The sequence below is a fragment of the Ixodes scapularis genome, unplaced genomic scaffold (assembly GCF_016920785.2).
Source record: "Ixodes scapularis isolate PalLabHiFi unplaced genomic scaffold, ASM1692078v2 PGA_scaffold8__174_contigs__length_109621045, whole genome shotgun sequence".
Lineage (NCBI taxonomy): Eukaryota > Metazoa > Arthropoda > Arachnida > Ixodida > Ixodidae > Ixodes > Ixodes scapularis.
The window spans coordinates 74,554,420-74,577,562 of record NW_024609883.1 but is presented as its reverse complement, the minus strand read 5'-3'; the positions used below and the strand labels follow the sequence as shown (position 1 = coordinate 74,577,562).

At 47.8% G+C, this 23,143-nt stretch overlaps 1 protein-coding gene and 1 pseudogene across 1 annotated transcript; both read right to left on the bottom strand.

Moving 5' to 3' along the window:
• Positions 1–212: 212 nt before the first annotated feature.
• On the bottom strand, positions 213–1,629 carry LOC120842140 (annotated as a pseudogene).
• A 4,444-nt stretch (positions 1,630–6,073) lies between these two features.
• Positions 6,074–21,150, bottom strand: LOC120849383. Its single transcript, XM_042286856.1, has 4 exons — positions 21,099–21,150; positions 11,868–11,986; positions 11,658–11,777; positions 6,074–6,109 (listed from the first exon to the last, which is right to left on the bottom strand). The coding sequence occupies exons 1-4, from the start codon at positions 21,148–21,150 to the stop codon at positions 6,074–6,076; spliced, it is 327 nt and encodes a 108-aa protein (XP_042142790.1).
• Positions 21,151–23,143: the final 1,993 nt, after the last annotated feature.

Sequence of the window (23,143 nt, the reverse complement as noted above, 5' to 3'; positions counted from 1 at the left end):
AGGGAGAGTTGAGCGCAGTGTTGCAGGCGTAGAGTATGTGCTCTGTGTCAGCCCTGACCTCGGGGCAGTTGGGACAGTGAGCTGTCTTCTGCCACCTGAAGTTGTAGAGCATTAGCGGGGTGAGGAGAGTGTTAGTTTGTACTTTGCGGAGAATGTGTGCTTGTTCGGTGCTAAGTGAAGGGTGTGGTTTGGGAAGGGTGGTACGGCTTTCCCTAATGTTCTTGTAGTGCTCGGCTATTTGCTTTTTGTAAGTTGCGGCGTCGTCCGCTGACGTTGGGTTCGGCCAGGGGATCGAGGGAGCCCGGAAGTTGATCTCGCGGGCGAGTTGATGTGCCAGCTCATTTCCCTCAATACCCGCGTGGCCAGGTATCCAGCGCAGGGTGACTCTGATGTTGTTGTTGCGTGTGTAGGCGTCCTTTAGGATATCATGTAGATGTGGCTCCAATAACCTGTGTTGCATGTTGCGAAGTGCTTGGGCTGAGTCGGTGTAGAGATTAATGTTGGCGTTATTGTGTTCAGTGAGCAGAGAAGCTGCGTGTATGGCATATATAATCGCGTATGTTTCCAGCGTGGTGATGTTTGGGGGGTTGTCAAAGGGTCCTTCCACGTGTGTGATGGGTGTTGTCTGTGCAGGTGTATAGATTGCGCAGGCGAATGATCCAGTGTGGGAACGTGTTGCGTCCGTATATATTGTTATACATGTTTCGTCTCTGCGGTGTTTAGCAGCTTGTGCTTGACGTCGCCCTTCATGGAGGTGTCGCGTCATATTTTTGGGTATGTTGGGAAATGCGATGTTACGGGGGAGGGGAAGGCCTGGGCTGATTGATGTAAGCGAGATAGGGGTGATTCCTGATCTTTTGAGGATGTCGCGTCCCTGCACCGTATGGGAGAGGCGCGCTATCTGCCTATCTCTATGCTGTTGTGTCAGTTCGGCAAGGCTGTGAAAGAGGCCCGTGTCTACAAGCCGTTGGTTTGAGGTGTATATAGGGAGTCCCAGGGCCGCTTTGTATAGGGTGTTGAGTGCGGATTCAAGTTTTCGGGTTTGTGTTTGCGCGAGGTTGAGGTATGGTGCAGTGTAGAGGAGCTTGCTGTGTACGAGTGCGGTGACGAGTTGCTTCGCCTGCTCTTCTCTGAGACCGTGTTTTTTGTTAATGATGCGTCTGATTAGGTGCGTCAGATTTCGGCAGTCTTTTTGAAACTGTAAAGTGTTTGGGTTAGCATTGTTGTTGTGGTGTATGGTGAATCCAAGTATTCTGCAGGATGTCACCTTCGGTATGACCTTGCCTGATATGCTAATTTGCACTAGTTCATTGGCGTTCTTTTGGTACTGTGTTCGATTCATGAGGAGTAATTCCGATTTTTCGGCCGAGAGTTGTAGCCCAGCTTCATTTAGGTATGTTACTATGGTATTTACGCCTTGTTGAAGGCTAGTTTCGACTTCTCCTGGAGATCCGGTTTCGCACCAAAGGGTAATATCGTCGGCGTATAATGTGTGGTGAAGGTTTTGGATTGTGGACAGCTGCCTGGATAGTGTGGTCATGCAGAGATTAAAGAGAGTGGGGGATAGAATTGATCCCTGGGGTGTGCCTCGGTTTATGTCAACGGGCGAGGAGAGTGCACCTGCGGCTCTAAAGTGCGCTATCCGGCCTTAGAGGAAACTGCGTATGTAGTTGTACATGTTGGTGCCACTGCCGGTGTCGAGAACTGATTCGAGTATGTGATCATGGGTAATGTTATCAAAAGCTTTTTTCACGTCAAGTGCGAGGAGTGCTTGTGTCTGTGCTGTCTTGGGTATTAGAAGTGTATTTTGTAGTATTAGAAAGAGGTCCTGCGTGGATATGTACTTACGATACCCTATGAGCTGATGCGGGAAGTGTTTAGTGTCCTCCAGGTGTTCTTCTAATCTGTTTAGTACAAGCCGTTCCACAGTTTTTCCCACGCAAGATGTTAAGGATATTGGTCTGAGATTGCTGAGTGTGGCTGTTTTTCCCGGTTTCGGAATCATGGTAATGTGCGATGTTTTCCATACGTCCGGAAGTGTGCCTGCGTTCCAATGTTGGTTGATATGGTCTAGAAGTGTCTCCTTGTCTCTGTCAGGAAGGTTGCGCAGCAGGGTGTAGGTGATGCCGTCGGGGCCCGGCGTGGTCTTGCGATTGTTTTGGGTTAGTGCACCGTTGAGCTCGGCCAGGGTGAAATCCTTGTCGATGTATTCGTTGGCGGGGCCCGTGTAGTTTTTGTAAAATGACTGGTGTGTTGTTGGAATGTAGAGATTTTGTAGTTCCTTGAAGGTTTTGTTGATGCCTTTTGTGCTCACGTGTTTCTCTATGGTGGGGATAACGTCTTTCTTCGTGCCGAGCAGGGCGCGCAGAAGGTGCCAGGTTTGTTTGCTGTGTAGAGTATTTTGAATTCTGTCACAAGTGTCGTTCCACTCTGTCATTTCTAGCATCTGGGCGTGAATAATCGCCTCTATGCTTATGTTTTCTATTTTTTTGCGGAGGTGATCATTGTGTGGCTGCTTAGCTAAGATTCTAAGAAGCCTTTTTCGTTTTTTCCAAAGACGTAGGAGATGTGGGTCTGGCTTGTCTGCAGGCGCCGAAGTTGTTTGCGGGCTGGTGGCTTGTTCTTTAGTGTCCATTAGGCTTTTGGTCCACATGTTTAAGGTGTCGTGTTCGCTGTCTGTTGTGCTCTGCCTCAGCTTGCGAAATTTGTTCCAGTCTGTGAAGGCGACCTTTGTGCGGCGCTTTCTTAGCGTGATTTGGATCGTGATGTGTAGTATGTCGTGATCACTAGTCAGGTTCTCGTGACTGTTCTCCCACGTAGTGGCGTATCGCCCTTTGTGCAGTGCGAGGTCCGGTGTTGTGGAAACCTGTGCGCGTGTCCCCGTGCGGGTCGTTACCCCCGGCGTGTTGAGGACAGTGTACTGAAAGCCATGTATGTTTTCTTCTAGTAGCCTGCCCGTTTTGGTGTTTGCCTTGTATCCACATGACGTGTTGGGTGCATTAAAGTCTCCCATGATATAAATGTCGTGTGTCCCTTCATCGTCTTTGGCGTGCTTAAAGATAAGTTTCAGGTCATGCTTAGATTTGGGTGGATTGTAGACGTTGTAAAGCTTTATGGGGCGTTGTGAGTTGTCTGGGTATATTGTCGTTATTAAGGTGAATTTTTTTATGTTGTCCGGTGCTGTTTCTGTGTAGTGTTTAATGCCACGTTTCACGTAAGTTGATAATAATGGTTGGTCATGCTCGTTGTGTGCTGAGTGTGTTGCTTTGTATTTGGGGAGGTTGTGCGCTTTGTAAGTTTCCTGTAAAAGTATGACGTGGGGAGGAGTTTCTGATTTGAGGAGGTATTGCGTGATTAATGCTTTTTTGTGGGTGATTCCGCGGCAATTCCACTGCCAAACATGAAGGTTCTCAGAACTTATTTGAGGCATGAACTATCTACTCTTGCGTTTTTTGAGTGGGTGCTCGCGGTGTCCTCTTGGTCTTGGGGAATATGTCTCTTTTGTGATTGGAGCGTGTAGTCCATGGTGTCGGCGCTCCAATCTTCGTCGGGGAGAAGTCGTTTGAGCATGCGGTCTACGCGTTGCTCTAGCAGGGTTAGTCGCAGTTCGTGGCGTTCATAGGTCGATGCGAGTTTATCGACACTGTTGGTTAGGCGGTCTAGCTTCTGTTCCAGTTTGTCAAAACATGCTACGATAGCATCTGGTTTGTCCACACGGGATACTATCCTGTGTGTTGACCAGGGGGGATTGGCTTGTTTTGTGTGCTGTTGGTATGGAAGTGCTGCGTAAATGGGAGGAGGATGTGCGGGTGAGGCGTTGAAGTTGGGGGTTTCGGGTTGTTGGAGTGGAGCTGGAGTGCTTGGCTCACCTGTCTTTCCGGGCGGAGCGGTTTTCCCAGCGCCCAGGCAGGATAATTGGTTCTTGCTGGGGGTCGTGCATTGGTTTCGGTTTGTCGCATCTGCCGATGCGGCCGGTGGTGGCGGAGGTGCGTTGTTCATGGTGGCGGAAGTGATGTGCTTGTCCTGTCGTGGTAGCTGCCCTTGCCACGGCTGCGATGGCTGACCTCGTGGTGCCAGTGCGGGGAATGCGTGCTCATAATTGGGGCCCTGATGTGGCGGCGATGCTTGGTTGTGTGCTCCCCATGCTCGTGCAGGCTGTTGATGTTGCGGGATCATGGTGTTGTTGCGCAGCCTGATACGTTGAAGATAGGATTCTTTGGTCCGTCTCTGATCCTTTTGCTTCTTGATTTGGCAATCGGGGTCGTTGGTCCTATGCTCCCCTCCGCAGTGGATGCAGAGAAGGAAGCATTGGTGTTCTTCTCCTTGTTGCTTAAGTTGTTTTGTGCAATCAGCACATCTGATTGTGGTTGATCTGGTGGGGCAGTTGTCTGCGCGATGATCATACATCAAGCATAGGGAGCAGAACTGTGCCTTCGGATGATGGGGCCAGCACCGGAATATAGCTCGGTGATAAAGAACTTTCCAGGGTACGGTGCTTCCTTCAAAGGTGATAATGGCTGTTTCTGTCTTGCCCATAATGCGGGCGGCAAGTATGGTGGGTCCGAAAGTGGCCAAGTGCTGCATGAGGTGTTCAGAGGTTGTACCGGGATCCACTCCGTGAATGACACCTTTGCAGGAGTTGGCCGGTGCGGTGATATACGCCTGGACTTTGTATACGGTTTGTCCAAGTGGGAGTTGAGACAGGGTCGCAATTTTCTCCGCCGCCATCGGGCTTGGGGTCTTGATCACTATTATATTGTTTTGTTGCTTGATGTGCACCGAGAGATCCTGGGCTTCGTGTGGGGTGAGGAGGGCGTTTTGCCTTACGGCGATTGCAATGTGATGTTGTTTGTATTGAAGAAGGTTCATGGCACTTTGTGGTCGGATTATGACTGTTTTAAGCTCCGTTGAGCGTAGGGGGGTAGTACGGGCCTTCTTCCCGTAGTGGACAAGTGTGTAGTTGTCTTCTTCGGTAGCTGTCTCGTAACGGTGGATGTCTGGCGCCATAATGGTTTGCGCAGGTGAGGAGAAGGTGGGTGGCTTGCCGGTTATTAGTGAGGGATGCGTCTCCGACAGTGTGTGGCCGCCGTCGACAGGAGCGGTGAGACCTTCCATATTCGGGTCTAAGTTTTCTTGCGAGGCTTAGCTACCGCCATGGCGTGATCATTCGAAAGGTGGGAATAAAATACAGATAATGAACCCACAAAAAATCAGGTATCCATCGATGCCGTGAGTGAACCTCTCTCCGATTATGAAGTCGTTATTCCCCTGTTGGATGGAAAAACTGTGCAAATCGGGTGATTTGTCGGAGCTCACTGTGGAAAGATTTGGATAGGTCGACTTCGTCTTCCTCCCACCATCGTTGACCATGCGCCAACTAGCTCAACTCAAACCGATGATTCACTCTTAGCTTGGGTGAAAATGTGAATTTGTGCGTACTGCCGCCCCGTCATGCTTGTCGTCCTCGACGTTGTCCAGTAGAACGACATCAAGGACGACGTCGTGGAGAACGTGTAGGGCGATCTCAAGGGTGACCTCCAAGACGACCTGAAGCACGCCGTCTAGGACGACATCAAGGAAGACGTCTAGCGCGACGTCAAGGACGATGTCTAGTATGACCTCTAGGACAACCTCTCGGGCGATGTCAAGGACGACGACTGGAACAACCTCTAGGATGACCTCTGGGCCGATCTCAAGGACAACCTCGAGGACGACCTCTAGGACGACCTCTAGGAAGACCTATAGGATGACGCGCAGCGCCTGCGAATATGGATGTGCTGCCTATGCGGAGGAACCGCGCCGCCACGAGGCGCCTCCGCATTTGGGAGGCGAATACGCGCGCCGCTCATAGGCACGGCGCTTTCAAGATCAAAGAGCGTATCGCGAAAACCGGGTGAAGTAGCTAAAGAATGCTATCGCATTAAAAAGGGTACATGACATGACAATTATAACCACGTTTTGTAAGGAATTGTAAGAACGTCTTTATTGACTACAGTTCGTTTTTTTTAATCATATTACTAAAACCTCAATTTTTCTTTGAAGTCTTCAGCACCGGCCAGGATACTTGACCGTTTCATGACGCGTAGGTGCATACTCCTCGGACGCATATCTGGAAAAAAAAAAGAAGAAAATTGCATCGATTTAACTTGCAAAACCTAATTATTGACATCTATATTCACAAAGACAGGCTTTAATTCTAAGAAGGGTAGTGAAAGGTAATGGTTAGCTTCTTACTTTTTATTTTTGCGTGTGTAAAAATTATATCCTCTCATGGGGGGTTCGATCTTTGTATTTCATGTTTAATTTTTGCTGAATTATTCGATGCAGAACAAGCACACCTTTAATATAATATTGATGTTTTTTGGCATACTAAGACACCGCGGGCATCGTTGGCTTTACGCCGATTGCGTGGTCCAAATCCTTTTCCTGCCAAAATATTAATAATAAGTTAAATTTACTCCTACTATTAACATCGCCCAAGTCTTCTTCTCAGTCTAACCTACCGTCGTTCTTCCGGAAAATCCTACTTCCTTTTTGGCAATTATTGTGTTATGGCTTGGAACCGTTCTCAGCATACATTGTTTAGAAAAGAAGCTCTAATCTACTAATTCGAGCAGTCGCCCATAGGTAAATTGCTTACCCATGACGCGAATGCACCTTTTTAATGCTAAATTTATTTCAATGCGGGCGAAGTTAAGATTTGTGTGACGTCACCGAATCCGTACCATAGGCCGTCGACTCCTAATTTTTGCGGGCTAGCAAATCGTCAATTTAGGGTTGGACAGTTTCCTGATACATATCTATTTGGAGAGTATTTTTCCACTACGTTTTATATTTGTATTTCTGCATCGCGGTACAATGTGTCCACCTCTATTTTGTATGTCTCCATTAAAATACATATTCGGATGTTTTCCTGGTATCACGATACTATGAAGTTCTGTCCGCACTCTAAAAAAAGTTTGTGCGTCTACTTTCACGCACAACACCCTGAGAGCCAATCAGCGCAACTTACGGAGGGAGCTGAGCGAATGACGACGCCGAAACATATGTTTAGACCAAACAACGCAGTCTGAGTAGTGACATTAAGCAATGCAGGAGGGACGTTTTGCATTGCTTAATGTCACAGCTTAGACTGCGTTGTTTGGTCTAAAAATATGTTTCGGCATCGTCATTCGCTGAGCTCCCTCCGTAAGTTGCGCTGATTGGCACTCCGAGTGTTGTACGGGAAAGCAAACGCACCGGTTTTTTTTTTAGAGTGCGTTGCCCTATAAACAGATGCTCAAGCAAAGCCTAGGGTCTCAAACTAGACCTCCATGCAGACTGCCTTACGCACGTTCACCACTCGTTTCGTTTCGGTCCACTCCGCAAAAAAGAAAAAAAAGAGAAATAAAAATGAGGGATTTCAAGGCTCTGTTATTCTCCGACGTTGAGCGCAGCGAACGCAGCGTAGCGCAGAACGAAGATCTTTGATTGGACGGCGAGCTGGAACTCGATATCTGTGACCAATCAGTAGCTGTGTGCTCTACGGTACGCAGTGTTTGCTACGCTCGACGTCGGAGTATAACAGAGCCTTTAGGAGACCGTATTCTAGATCTCCGATTTGCTAAATGAAGCTCGTGCCGTCACTTCATCGCACGGATTAAGCGCGAAACACATGTACGACGAAACCGTCCGATCCGACGTCCGACCGCGCAATACGACGGTCGGAGGCGAGGGTTTTCAACGCTCTCCGATGCTACGAAAACCCTCGCCTTCCAAGGTCATTCCGGCAGTCCGCACGTCGGATCGGAAGGTTTTCGTCGTACGTGTGTTTCGCGCTTTAAGCCCAAGCACGCTGGACGCGCTTTCCGCGGTGTACGTTCTTCTTAGAGAGTTTTAGCAGATCGTGCGCAGTCGAGAGCGGGTCCAGCAGAGCTCTAGCGCTCGATCAACTATAATTTGTTCACCCTTAAAGGAGCGATGCAACAATTTTTGTACTTTGCGAAAATGCAGCTTAAAACGGATCCCTAACGTTGATGACTTATCAAACACGCCTTCGTTCTTCACCCCACGCAATAGAAGTCCCAGAAAAAAATTTAAGAAAAACGAGCAGCCTTCACCCCCTCAACTCGCAGGCAGAACAAGCGGCCACGTGATCTGGAGCCCATTATATGCCGCCAGTGTTGATCATAGCCACGCGCTGGGGTTGGCAAACCGCAGGACACGCGCTGAGTTCCAGACATTGTTATGGCTCGGCTATTGTCGTCGTTGCAGCGATTGGACGCGGGCGACTACCCGAATGCTTCTCGAGCTAGTAATTATCACGAGCCCAAATCGAGTGTCCACGCAGGGCTCGGGTCCAATCTATGAACCGCATTCAAATATCGTCACTTGGGTGTTCTGCGATCCCAATGTTACGTCATCAAATCAACATTCCAACTGAATATTGTTGCACAGCTCCTTTAAAGGAGCTGTGCAACGATATTCAGTTGGAATGTTTTTCACTATACACGAGCTTACTGGCGCTAGTGGGACTCAAGGATACTCGCACGCAACACCACTGGCCAAGAAAATCCTTTGTTGAGGTGTAATTTCAAGGACAAAGGCGATCATTTTCATTCAATCTCTCCTTTGAAAAATTTGATGACGTAACGTGGGAAACGCAGTACACCCATATGACGATATTTGATTGCGTTTCGTAGATTGGACCCCAGCATTGCGTGGGCACTCGATTTCGGCTCGTGATAATTACTAGCTCGAGAAGCATTCGGGTAGTGGCCCGTGTCCAATCGCTGGAACGACGACAATAGCCGAGCCATAACAATGTCTGGAACTCAGCGCGCGTCCTGTGCTTTGCCAACCCCAGCGCGTGACTGTGATCAACATTGGCGGCATATAATCGGCTTTAGATCACATGGCCGCTTGTTGTTCTGCGAGTTGAGGGGGTGAACGCTGCTTGTTTTTCTTCATATTTTTCTCGGACTTCTATAGCGTGGGGTGAAAAACGAACGCGTGTTTCGTAGGTCATTAACGCCAGGGATCCGTTCTAAGCGGTATTTGCGCAAACTACAAAAATTGTTGCATTGCCCCTTTAAGCTGAGACAAAAGCTCCGCCTTCAGCATGAGCTCGCTGGCTTTCGCAGTTCTCTGGTTGCACGGGCCTGCGCGTTGAAACTTGCGTTAGCAAGGTCATAAAGCTCACGCTGAAGTCGGACCTTTTAGTGTCAACTTAAGGGTGAACGGAATACAAACGTCCGTAAAATAGAGGTTTAGTAGATCGAACGCTGTTGAAAGCGGGTATGCTTCGAAGTAAAGGCGTAAGCTCCCGCTATAAGAGTGTACTACCTCCATACTCCGTACACCCTTAAGCTGAGACGGCAGGCAATGGCACCACAACAACGAGAGCTCAAGGTCGCTGTTTTGAAGCCTTCTTCCGGAGAAGGAGCGCTCGCGCTTTAAATGCATGTATCAAAGCCAGGAGCGCGGGCTATCCGTGACGTATACCTTTCGCTGCAGTCGCAGCTTAATTGCGAACGGAGTATAGAATAGAGTCTTCTAAAAAGTACCCAATCTCAGGTTCGAGCTTCTGCAAGCCTCGTCGAAACCGTCAGGGTTAATCCAGTCGACCCCTTCCCGCTCCCAGCGCCCGCCGCCGCACCGACGCGCCCCAATTCAATATAGAGGTTTTTTGCGCGACACAGGGGACAATTACAAGCGAGTAGACACGGACATTGCGCTTGTCCGTGTCTACTCGCTTGTAATTGTCCCCTGTGTCGCGCAAAAAACGTCTATACTGCATCATGAACCAACTAGGCCAACAACAAGTTTTAATTAAGTTTCAATTCAACTAGCGTTGCCAGGTTAAATTCAGCAGTCGGTATTCGGAATATGGTGTCAGCTGTGTCTGGCTTCTGACTGTACGTTAATGTGTGAATTCACTCAGCTGACACTTCGTTGCCATGGTTACGCTGACCATAGCAGACGGACTTAATGATGCGAAGGACACAGTGGGGTGGCGAGGTGAGGTGCGTGCAGGGTCTTCCGCCGAGATCTTCAAAAATAGTTAAAAAATGACTTAACGCAGATGGCTGATTTTTCTAGCCTCTAATATCTTGACCAATTTTACACACGAAAAAAAAACACGAAAACAACAACAACAACAAAAACGACGTGTCTTTATCTTGCAATTTGGAAAAAAAAAATATTTTCAACCGCTACGTGGGGCTGAATAACCGATGTGCCCACTTTTCAGTCTTTCTATCGCTTGCCTTGGCTCTACTTCTATCGTAACTTTCGACATTACTTAAAAATTTACGTATGCTATGACTCCGTGAGCTATTTTGGTAAAGGGTCGAAAGGCATGTGACGGCAAAAGGGCTCTCGGACGTTGCATTTTACGTACTTCCCTCCGGCGTTCCGATTGGCCACTGCAGTCAATCATTTGACTCTTCATCGTGTTTTGACGAAAATACCAATAGCTGAAATTTAAACTTACCAAGTACACTCGCTAACCTCAGACAGATGTGGATATGAGCAATTCATGTTTCTATAACCTCTGCGAGACGAACTGTACCTCTAAAAGCGTGGCAAACCCAGCAAGAGAGTAAATGCTCTTTTCAGCATATGCTTTAAAACGTTTACAGGAAATCTGTTTAAGGGCTTGGATCTCCGTAGAAAGCGTGAACAAAAGCTATTAAAACCACCACAAAAAATGTGGGACGAAATTCAGGAGAAAATAATTTTCTCCTGAAATTAAAATACCTATTTTTTCGTTTGAATTAAGATCTTCTGAAATGAAAACGAAGATGCAAAGAAATGTTGATAGGAAAGAAAGCAATCCCGAACATCCCCTGACGAGAATCGAACCCAAGATACGAACATTGCAAACCATATGCACTCTAGCATTGCGCCGAGGGAGAGCTCTGAAAGCGAATCCGTCACGTCGCTACAACTTTTTTTTTTTTATCAATGTCGCCGCAACAATATAGACGTGACTCATAAAAGGAGCTACGTGAAGAAAGGCTCCTCGTGGCTCACGCGCTGGGAAGAAAGAACACTGGAGCTCAGTTCCTTCTTCTTCAGCGTCTGGCTTCCCGCCCGGCGACTTTGCCACGCGCTATTTGAGCCGTTGTTTGTTATTATTGCAAAGGACAGACCGCAAAGGGCAATTTACAATAGAAATGCACTGCAGGTTCTCGTAGGGCAGCACGACAAGGGTTGGAAAAGTGTGAGTAACCGCGTGACAGTATCACATGACAGACTCGCGTGAATTGATGTCACGGAAAGGTTTCGAAAAAACCGCAGAAGTGTGGGGAAGCTAGCAAATCCAACACCTTCTGGGATACCGACTTCACCCGTAGGATCAAGGTAAATCAAGCATATACGTTTCTATTAGGTATTTAGGCGTTTGCATGCAGCGACAAATGCGCCATTGCAAGAGGGGCATGCTTCGTGAAGTACTTGACAAAAATGATGGTGCATGTCTCAGCTAAGATATGAAGACGCCGAGTTTATTTTCTTTCCAATTAAAATCAAACTTTCCGTGGCACACCATATAGACATTTACCCGAACTTCGCTTCACGGTGGCCAGATAGAACCGCAAAGTTTCAGGGCCGTGATTAAAATCTCGAATTTAATGGTAGGGCATAAAAAAATAAAGTTTGTTGTTTTAACTTACCCTGCCATCATTGCTGCATGGTTCTCGGCTTGTTAGCAGTAGTGTAGGACGTATTCCACCAAAAAGCACAGCAAGGTGGACACGGCAATTAAAGCGGCAGTGAGATAAATCAAGTGCTTCCTACAGAGAAAAATGTTCTACAGCTTACAAAGGACACAATATATTAAATCGCTCGTTTAGTGCTTATTAATTTATTGTTTTTATACTCACAATAACCCTCGTGTCATAATACTTGTTACAAGCCCCCTTCAATCTTTCAAGGAATAGTCCTTTACTCCCTACGAAATCTGGAAGGTCTTCCTCTTCCACATCACCGTTTACCGCGTCAGCTGAAACAACAATGGTAGTGCTGTCATGTGTATTTAATAAGTATTACGTCTTAAAACCGCGGTAGCCAATCAGAATCAGTGAGTGAGAACATTATCGGCTGAATCTGCATGGACATTTGACGACGGTAGCAAATATAGGGTGTTTGAAACGCCGAGACGTCTTGTGTGCCATCCACTTTTTCGTCCGTTGTCTCCGGTTTAAAAAAAAAAAAAGGGTAATATCAACCAGCTGACCTGCCCACCCACTCTATTGTCGTTCTGAAGCCGGCCGTAAAACTCGGCGACTGCGCGTAGCAATTTAGACCTTTAATCAAAAGCCTATTTCACAGGTGGATTTGACCTCGTAAAATTGCAGGGCGTATATCCCTTTCTGTAAAGGATAGAGCCAAAAAACTTGCCAGGGTCAACGGCGGACGGCGACGCAAACGACCGAGTAGAGTGGCGGGGTGCGTTTGGCGCACGAATTGGTGGATGCGTCGAAAGCAGCGTGTAAGATGCAGCCGACCAGCTAAAGAAAGCAGGCGACATGCAGACGACATACGTCGGCACCAAGTGCGCCGTCGTTATGCAACCGTGTTTTAATTTTGTTACTTCAAGTTTTCGTATCACTGCTCGCATTTATTTTGAAATCAAAGGTGCACTACAAAGAGATTATTTTCATTTCAATAGACCACGGTCTTCGCCGGCAGTCTGAATATATTTTTTTAAAGCAATCGGGAACCAGAGCCGCTTATGTAGAGCTTGGTCATTATGTGGTGAGTTTGGGGCGAAAATATAGGGCACGCCATTGGCTCAAATTGTTTAAATGACCTTGGGCGTGATGATTGTCAGCTTTTGTGACCAACCTGAAGCCACAAATATTCTTCTAGTGGAGCCAATGTGCTTAACAAATACCCTCCAGTCACAATTTCCAGCTAAGGATGTATTCAAGCATTTTAATTAGGCTCGCCAGAGTTAAATTCGCGACTCTTCGTAACTGAAAGGGCAACGCACGTGACTGTGTCTTCGCGGCGACACTAAGAACGCACTCAAATGTTTCTTTTGATTGCTGTAAGAAAAGTTTATTTACATATTTACAAATGGAGTGCGCGCAGGCCACACTGAGAGACCCTACATTATGCTTATTTAAACACGGATGTGGGGCCCACTATGACCCTGTTCTACTCACTATGCAAAACCTATATTGCCATCGTTGAAGGAATTCCTGCTCTCTAAGCGTCTACAGTTCACTCTAACAGTAGTCCACTATCTACTCGTGCAACGTGGGAAGCATTGGGAACATGGGCCTAAAACGGCGACGCTCAATCTTGGCCCTACATCTGTACTTCGACTTAGCGTACTAGTATCACAACCAGTTTCTCAAAGCGATTGGGTACCTTTGGAAACGGTGCACATCCCAAACGGTACAGACACAAGACTGAATGACGGGCCTAAAACGGCGACGCTCAATCTTGGCCCTACATCTGTACTTCGACTTAGCGTACTAGTATCACAACCAGTTTCTCAAAGCGATTGGGCCTTTGGAAACGGTGCACATCCCAAACGGTACAGACACAAGACTGAATGACGTACACGCAACTACACAACTGGTGAAACATGCTCATTCGTCTCTGGGCAACTACAGTGGGGACAGATGTCCGTCGCGGTAAAGCCCCAATGTTACAACCTGTCCCTGGTGGGCAACAATCCATACCCATAATTCATACCAGTGTCGGCAGCGTCGGCTGGTACGTCTGCGGTAGGCATGCGATCCAAAATTACGTGGGAACTTCTTGTTTGGTATCGGACAGACACGTCAGCCGCACAAAGTGTTTCTCACATTCGCGACGCGGGACTCTCCTGAACGTATAGACCTTTTCCGCTTACTTTCGCCCCCGACCGCCAAGTAGGCATATCCGGTATGGGCGACGAAAAAATATTAGAACGTTTCAACCTGCAAATAGTAAAAAAATAGAGGGGAGGCAATACGAGAATGTGTGCCTGTTACGTTTTTGTCCTAAATGCCTTCTATTGGCGTGGCGACGGCAAAACAATGTTTTCGCCCATACTGGAAGTGACGGCAATTCAAGATGGCGGCGCCCTTGCGAAAAAGGTGTATAGAGTGGGACAGTTTTCAGTCAACCGACGCGATTATCGCGACGACAGAACCAATAAAAAGAAGGAGTCTTCCCGGCAGGACACAGGTCGCCAAGCACCTGGTGGCGTGCGACGTCACAGGTGCCGTCAGTCGTACCGTCACAAGGGTAAATTTAGCGGAAATATTTTCCGCCAAAATTAGCGGAAAAATTTCCCCGCTAAATTTAGCGGCAATATTAACGTTGCGCATGACGTCACACGTAACGTCATGCGACGTCACACGTAACGTCACGTGATGTCATACATCACGCGTTTCCTATAATGATGTCACATGTGACGTCACACGTGACAGTAACGTCGTGACGTTACGCTCGTGACCCTTTCGTGAGGGTAATCCTCGTAACCCTCGTGAGGGTAACCCTCGTGAGTGTAACGCTTGTGACGCTTGTAACCCTTGTGAGGTTAAGCCTCACTGATCTCTAAGAATTGCTGGATCGCGTTCACCCGCTCCGCGAATGCGGCCAATGGCGGCCATCTTCTTGGTAGAGTTATATTACCTCTAGCCAAGGTACAGCTGCTGCAGCCACTATCATTCATCCATGGCATACAGCGTTGTGGCCAACGAGGTAGAGGGGCTTAGAGCGATAAACCGGGGTTCCGGTCTGCACTCGAAAGTGACCCCCATAAGGAGGCTGCCATTGTACGCAAATTTGACCACACGTCACATGACCAAACCAAATACGTGACGTCACAGGAAAGATGGCAGCGCCCATGCAGCGGCTGGCCCCAGCTGGGCCGGAGCTTGTCGAATGCTTCGTTGGTTGTCGTTCGTCTCGGCGAGTTGATTTCAGACGCGGAAGCCGTCATATGAGGCCGGTCGAAAGCGCGTTCAGAGTTCAGCGTGGTGTTTGACGTAGGTATAACGTGAAAATACGGAGAAACGGTGTGCATTTCGCTGGTGACCGACCGGGATATTGCCACGGAAGAGACAATCTGACCTACGTTGCTCGGACCTCGGATTGATTCGGATACCGCTAGGATAAAATTTAAGGCGACGTTTCTGTGCTCTCGTTGACCATCGGAATCTTCGAGGTTTGCAGTGAAGCGTGTGCAATATATTTGGATACACAGTTTAGCGACGGAAATTGCGTGAGTCGTGCTTGGCGGTGTGCAATCGTGGTGCAGCTTCGATCAAATGACCGAGGGCTCACTTCGGTTGTGCGGCGCACCGGAAGGCTGCCTTGAAGCTGGTAGTTCCCGTGCCGTGCTGAATGATGCTGTGCTGCTTACAAATTGTTCCGGCGTAGAAGTGCACTTTCACGGAGCACAGGTGTGCGGCGCACCGAAGAGCTGCCTTCAAGCTGGTAGTTCCTGTGCCATGCTTTAGGTGATGCTGTGCTGCTTCCGAAATTGTTCCGGCGTAGACGTGCACTTTCACGGAGCACAGGTGTTGCAGTTGGCATTGATCCCGCTGGTCTGTCGCACGTTTCGTCAACACAAATGTTTCATCCACACTCATTACGCTAATTGCAAGCTGTCCGGACATTTCACCGAGCGTGTTACGTACCCAGCTCACGCCGCTTTGTGGCAACAGTCTGCAGTGGCTCATTACCAGAAAAGTGGTCCCACATCCATTTCAGTTCAGTTCGTCCACGGCAGTCGCCAAACCCCAAAGGAGAGGATTTATTCGGACAGAATGCAACTAAAGCAATGCAGCTTCTTCAGTGGTCAGGATAGATTCTCTTCTGCTAGTTTTGTTATACTGTCACGGATCCTTGTTCCAGTCCTATCTTCTATCAATATTCGCTATTCTGGGACACTGCAGGTCATGCTCAGCTGTAATCGTATGTTCAGGTGGAGGTGCTGAGCACTTTACCCGTAGCCCTTCACTCTGTGTGAACCCGGCGGCTCTTCAGTTGAGTTACCCGATAATGGGACACGGCTGGCGGACTATTCTGCGTCTTATACCCCCGTCGAGCCGTAAGCAAAGTCCTGACCCGAGCCTGGCAGAACAACCGCAAGACGACCGAGTACCACAAGGAGTAACCTGGGAAATACACCACGAAGCACCTGAAATCCGAGCCAGTTGCTGCTACCAGGAAAAACCACCGGAATTCGGTCTCCTGTCAGAAAATCCGAAGCTGACTAAGCCAACAATGACAAACCTGTAGCAGCAAACCGTATCCCCTCCCACCATTGTTTGCATGCCCGTCGCAAATCACACTCCGACGCTTTTTCACGCAAGCTGTATGAAGACGTCAAGGACTGGATTGAACAATATGACAGTGTCGCCTGCCACATTGGGTGGACAGACAACCAGCTCCTGCAGAACCTATACTTCTCGTGGAAGCAACTGCCGGCGCTGGTCTGAGAACCATGGATCCTCCGTAACGTCACGGGAAGTTTGCAAGATCAAGCTGAAGCGCGCATCCGTCAGCCAACATCAACGAAGGAGAGCCGCATTCTTGATTCTGTGCAGGACAGTGCCCCAATGAGAGCGCCACCGCACTCGTGGAGGATGTTTTGCGCTTGGTCGAGCGCCCACGCCCACGCCGACCTTGATGCTACAGAAGACAAGAACCTAAGAATCCCATGCGCCTCACGTGAGGGACAACACCTTCGGCAGCCTTGTCCGCAACCCCCCCAACAACAGTCGAAGTGTTCATATCACTGAGGCTTCCAACATGGAATGTTCACTGCATGCCCGAGCCTGCCACTATGAACAACTTCCCGGCGTCTCGACACTCGAGTTGTCCAGCTACTACTTCGACGGCAGCCTCCCAGGCATCCACGACATCACCCACGACGTTTTTTGGGAGGAGATCAGGAAGCTACTTCCTGCCATCAGTTGCCCGGCTTTTATTTTGATTGCCGAGATTGTTTCGGAACAAGTTTGACAGGTATTTCAACCGAGACTTCTGCGAGCGAAGCGGCATCTGACAAACCAAGGGCAACTTACGCCACAATGGCACGACGACCGCCACCGGCTGCCCCTTAGTATTCAATGCCAATTCAATGAGACACTCTAACGCCGAAGCATTCCCGACATCGTGTGTAGGACTGTGCTCAACAAAGTACACTGAGGAAAACGTAGGTGATGCGAATGTGCGACCGAAAACCATTTTGCTACCACTGCATGAAGCCGACCATGTCTACCAAAGCAGCCCGTACCAATGAGTTGGTCGACGAGGGTTCGTGCCAAACGACCCTCAATTACGTCTCGAGGAGCGACCACGGGAGATTAAGGATTACCTTCGGCGACCTTTGTCCCTGATGCCGAAGGTGCTGAATCGAAGATTCTGAATCCCTCATTACCCCAAAGCTCCTCATGTCCATCACCTCAACAAGAGGTAAGCACGACAAAGCAGGTGAGCGGCGATGCAGTGACAGTGGATTTGGTGTCGGTTGTCGTCCAAGGACAATACCTAAAAATTTGCTGACACCAATTTTCTGTGTCCACTCCACGAAGCACACAATTTCCAACTTTGAGGGAGAATGCCCCTGAGTGACTTGAAGGAATAGAATGGTTGGTCGCTCTCAAAAGTGAACTGCAAGCATCACCAGACTTGGATAGCAAACAAAAATTGTTGCCAGCTTTCAAGTCAACGGTGCAGCAAAAGGCACAGCCACGTAAGCAATACATGCCCGAGCTTGCTACATTGATGCCGAAAACTACCAGGAAAATTTTTGGATTAGAAGCCAGCCCTGCAGCTTCAGTGCACATGACGTATGATTACAAGACAGCATCAGTCGGTCAAAGTTGCCACTCGACCAAACTGAATACCGACGTGCCAGGAGCGTCATCCGACAACAAGGTCCACAGGTACTACGACTGAACGCCTGACACAAGACTGTCGCAGAAAAAACTCGTTATGGAACCATTTACTAAGAATCAATAATTATGTAATCAAGTGGAAATAAACATATTTGATACACTAACCACATAAACATATTTCCGCTTGCCTTCATGCCTTGAGAGCCTACACACCAAGAATTGTGTCCATTGCACGCTCTGGACCTTACGAGGACACTCGCTTCTCTGACCCTTCAATATTAATTAAGGGGTCATACCAGACTGGCAGACTTCTTGCAAGGGGCTGCATTCGTTCAACCTTTCCTGAACATGTGGTGCATCCGAAAACCAACTCCAGTGATGTGAAAATGTTATTTATTAATTTATTCCTTCCAGGGGCCTTCGTAGGCATTGCAGAGAGGATACGTAAAACTACATACATGATAATAGCATTAAAGCACACTGCTGTAACTTGTTAATTGGAAAAACAAACACACCTCTGAGCATATAGTTTAATAGTATGTGTTGATGCATTGTTATTAAGCATGACACTTCCTATATGTATGACACAATAGACCCTTTGCAGAACCTTATCAAGCAACACAACCGTCGCCATTTTTTTCGGCGCAAAGCACACGAATGGGCCCCAGTTCACGTCGAACGCCAATGCAGCATTCGAGTCCGATAGGTGCTGAGCCGAATTCACAGGGATGGCGGACATAACATTCTTGTCGAACAAATACCCAAAGTATGAAAGCCTGGGGTAATTACAGTAGTAGCTACTGTAATTTGTTTCATCAGAATTTGGCAGATGGCAAAGGCTACGGTCTCGGTGAGTCAATACACACATTGGAGAGAGGCACATGACAGCATATCACCAGAGTGCTCGTCTGCACAGATTTGTCACACACCTACGCTCCGTCTATCTGATTGGCTCGAGGGGGCTGTGGCGGTTGGCCTTTTCCAAGTTACGGTGATGCGAAGTATAGACAGCCCACACTTTTAAAAAGAGTCTATTGAAGAGACCGAAAGGAGTGGTAGTCAACATTTTTCAACAAGACTGCTCTCCAGGCAAGGGATGAACACAAATATGAATCATCTTATCCAGGTAATTAGAACAATTAAATAATTGACCGACTAATACAATGCACTCTTGATGGAAAAGAGTATAGCTGCAATAAATCCTACAAAACAGAAAAAATGCGCACTTAATCTATGCATGCACCAAAACAGTTGTTCTTATAGCAAGTCGAATAGCTTTGAAGCAGGTGCCTGCAACGATTTATTCTTCCCCATACTCAATAAAACGCCAACCTCGTAGCTGAAAATAAGGGTGCACTTCGCACTCACACACACACACACACAAAAAAAAGGAAGAAAAGCGATCGAATGTAGAATCGTGGATTAGCACAAAAGGTTAAAATCGCAGGAGGTTCCTCGCTAAAAGTTGCTATGGTTGTTCGGTGACGGAGGGCTGAAACAACTTCCCTTAGGCCCTAACGCGACGTATACATTTCGCGTAGATTCTCAGATATTTCAACGTTCAAACAAAGCTAAGAGAATGCGAAAATTTCATGTTAAAAGCACTCAAAGTTCTATCGATCCTCGGACACATCCCGGAATCCAAGCACCGGTACGGCGATGCAGAGCTGATGCTGTCTCACAGGCGTTTATATCCAGATGATCCAGAGCGATCTTGCGCAAAAACGGTATAAAGTCTCATTCCTTCATATTTTCACATTATACCTGCGTCAGCGAGCACGAAGAAGCCCGTAGTCGTCGGAAAGCAGCTGCACATCACGGCTACCGCGCACCGAACAAACTCGCATCCGCCAGCTCTGGGCGCTGCCATCTTGCCTGTGACGTCACGGCTCTTGGGAGGTCACGTGACGAGTGGTCACATTTGCGTAAAATATGGCGGCAACCGGGGGGGTGCCACTTCCGAACTTCCGGTTTATCACTCTAAGCCCCTCTACCTCGTTGGTTGTGGCAGCTGTGATGGCAGGCTGATATCAGAATAGCGTGAGTTATATTTCGTGCTTGATTAAAATTGTTTGACAAAACATATTTTTGAACCCCGGCATGACCGGTAGCCCGATTTTTGGGGACCCGGTGAAAGTTTCACGAAATCGCGGTACCGAGGAAAAGCAGCACAGCACGCATCGAAAGTCGCATCGAAAGAAGCATCGAAAGCAGACGCCGGTACGGAGTCTGCCTTGGATGCGAGCTGCGCTGCTTTACCCCGGTGCTGTGCTTTCGTAGAACTTTGGCCGGGTCCTCAAAGATGAGGCTACCGTTCACGCCGTGTTTCAAGAACCTGCTTCGTCGAACAACTTCAATCAGGCACGAAATATTACCCATGGTACAGTGTACTAGATCCACGGCTATTTTGTGGCAGCCTGCCGCCGCAGCCGCCATTGCGTTGTCCGCCATATTACTATGATGGCTAGAGATAATATAACTCTATAAAAAGATGGCCGACCGTAGCCGTATTCCCGTCTATAGGCGGAGCTGGTCAAGCGCGATCCAGCATATAGACATAGAGATCAGTGGTAAGCCTCGTAACCCTTGTGAGGGTAACCCTTGCAAACCTCAAGAGGGTAACCGTCGGGACGTTACACGTGACGTCACGTGTGACGTGATCATTGGAAACGACCTATAATGCAACGCGCGGTTACACCCACACCGACGCCGACGACGACGCTCAAGCAGGAAACGGGCGCCTAAGAGCTGCGATATAAAACGGACAGCCGAACAGTAACTTTCATTTGATATGACGGTGAAGTGTTGCTTTATGCCATTTGATATGTCCCGTTGGGACAGGCCTTTAGACTACGTCGAAATGCAGTAGCACTGCTTGTCCTGTATGAAGGATTCTTTATATAACCCCAGCCAAACGTCGTTCTCTATCCTCCGGTGTACTCATTGTGTTGCCGTTTCTGTTCAGACGATGGGCAGGAGGTTCAACTGTCGCGTCCCTACCGGCTGAGCGTAACACTGCACACGAGGAGCCAATACCATCATGCATAATTTGTCTATTTTTCACGCAACGTTTCGTAAAATAAAAGCACATTTCTATATATCTATTTTTTAAACAGGGCCACGAAGTGTATTTCTCCCTAAGAACGAAGAGTCGCGTAGCTATGTTTAAGCAATGTGCGAAGTGAAAATTGTGATAAATTTTGTCTACGCTGACATGTTACCAAGAACACCGAAACAAAAGAAGAAAAACATAGTATTTACCACGGTGATAGGCCAGCACAAAGACCAGAAATATGCAAGCGACTCGAGCCATATCCTCTGTATCTCGTTCTGGAGAGGAAAAAAACGATATCAACAGTCAGTAAGGAAATCAATAGAAAAACAAATATTGCGTCATGAATTTACCATTTTCATTTAAAGTATTGGTAGCATTGGTACAGGTGGTATTCTTTTGTGTGGGTGTGTGTGCGTGTCTATGCGTGAACCTGTGTAACAAATTGCAAAGTTAGCACCATTGGGATGGTTGTTGCATCAGTGTTTCTAGTACAGTTGTCGCACATTGAACAGTTTATGGTAACATCGAAGGTGTCTTCGCGCTTTTCGTTCCTCTGTCTTGTTGGCCCAAAATAGAGAACGTGATCCAGAAAAAAATATTGCCCTCTCCGCTTGGCTTTAGTCAAATTGTTACATAATTATCTTGGTCGATTCCGTAAGGTATTTAAATTTAAATTACCTAAACCTTTCAAAATATCTTTACAGTTGAAATAAACTTTATCGTTAATGCCAGATGCACGCAATAAAATCAGCGCATTTTTTTTTTCTCATAGGTGTTGCTAGCGGCACTCAGCACGTTGTTTCACGGTGCGCCAACACCAAGTTCGAAGCTTTTGCCGAAACTGTCTTATGCAATGTGTAAGTAAAATACAAGAGAAAAAAAACGCGTTGCGAGTGAGTAATCCCGTTTGCAAAGGAACTCCGCACTCGCAGAAGTTTTGCGGACCGAAGTGGACGATGCATGAACCGTGATTTCTTCAGTAGTTGGAACTTGGAACCAGTGCCGTCACTAGGGTCCGCGGCACCCGCGGCGGTAGCCCACCGCGACCCCTCCCCCTTCCCCCCTTCCCCCCCCTCCCCCGCGCTCGATGCCTCCCCTGAGTGCTGCACCCGGGGCAGTGCCCCCCCCCCCTTTCCCATGACGCCACTGCTCGGAACACGTCTGGTTGTTGTCAAAGGAAAAGAAAAAGGAATAATAATAACGCACCCTTTGAGGTATTCCCTGTCCCCTTCCTTGAAAGCTAAGCTTTTGTTCGCAAAAGAACTGGTGGATTTCCGAAGGCTATAAACAAGTAAGGCGGCAGTTTCTACGAGTAGCAGACGACGGCGGGGTGCAGCGTTCGAACACCAGACCCTGACGCCACTTCTTCTCCCCCGCGAGGGGCAGACAACGTTCTTGCTTGCTCTTATCGGAGGGAGAGAATATGTAGAGGCCGATACAGCTAGTCTTCGCGTCAACCCACTATATTTATTTCATATTATTTGAATAAGGCTTGAAACACTTCTTAACGGAACCCCCACAGTCCCACAAGTTTGTCGATCGGTGCATTTGTAGTTAAATTTAGCGGAAACATTCACGTCACGTGACCTAACGTGACATATACTCCAAGTGGAGAAATCGTCGTCACGTCACCCATACGTCAATTAGTTTCCTCGCTAAATTTAGCGCGGAAATTGATGTCACGTGACATTTGCATCAAGTGAAGAAACTAACGTCACGTGACCTATACGTGAATTCAATTCCTCCGCTAAATTTAGCGGGAAAATTCAGTCGAGTTTCTCCGCTAAAAAATGGGAACAAATTGACGTCACGAGACCTAAACACCAACCCAGTTTTCTAGCTAGTTTTAGGAGGGAAATCGATGTAATGGACCTGATGTCACGTAATCCATAGAAAAATTTAGTTTTTCCGCTGAATTTGGTGGCTAAATATACATCACGTGACACACCGATTTCCTCTCCTCATTCCTCTCCTCCCTTCCCCTTCCCTTTTTCCCTATCCTTCACTTTCCTAACAATATAACGTTTAGTTCGGAACGACTGTTTATTAAGGAGTTTTAGAATAACGTACGCAATTTTAGCGCAGGCTAGAGCTATATTAGCGCTTGGGTTAGCACACGCTACGCAAGAGTGTTTTAGAATAAGTTTCTCCGCCGCGACGCAAAAGCCCAAGTGTCTCGCGGTCGCAACGCCACCAAGATACACTAAATCATATTATTTAAAAAATCCAAGCTTTTTGGTTCAGAGTAACG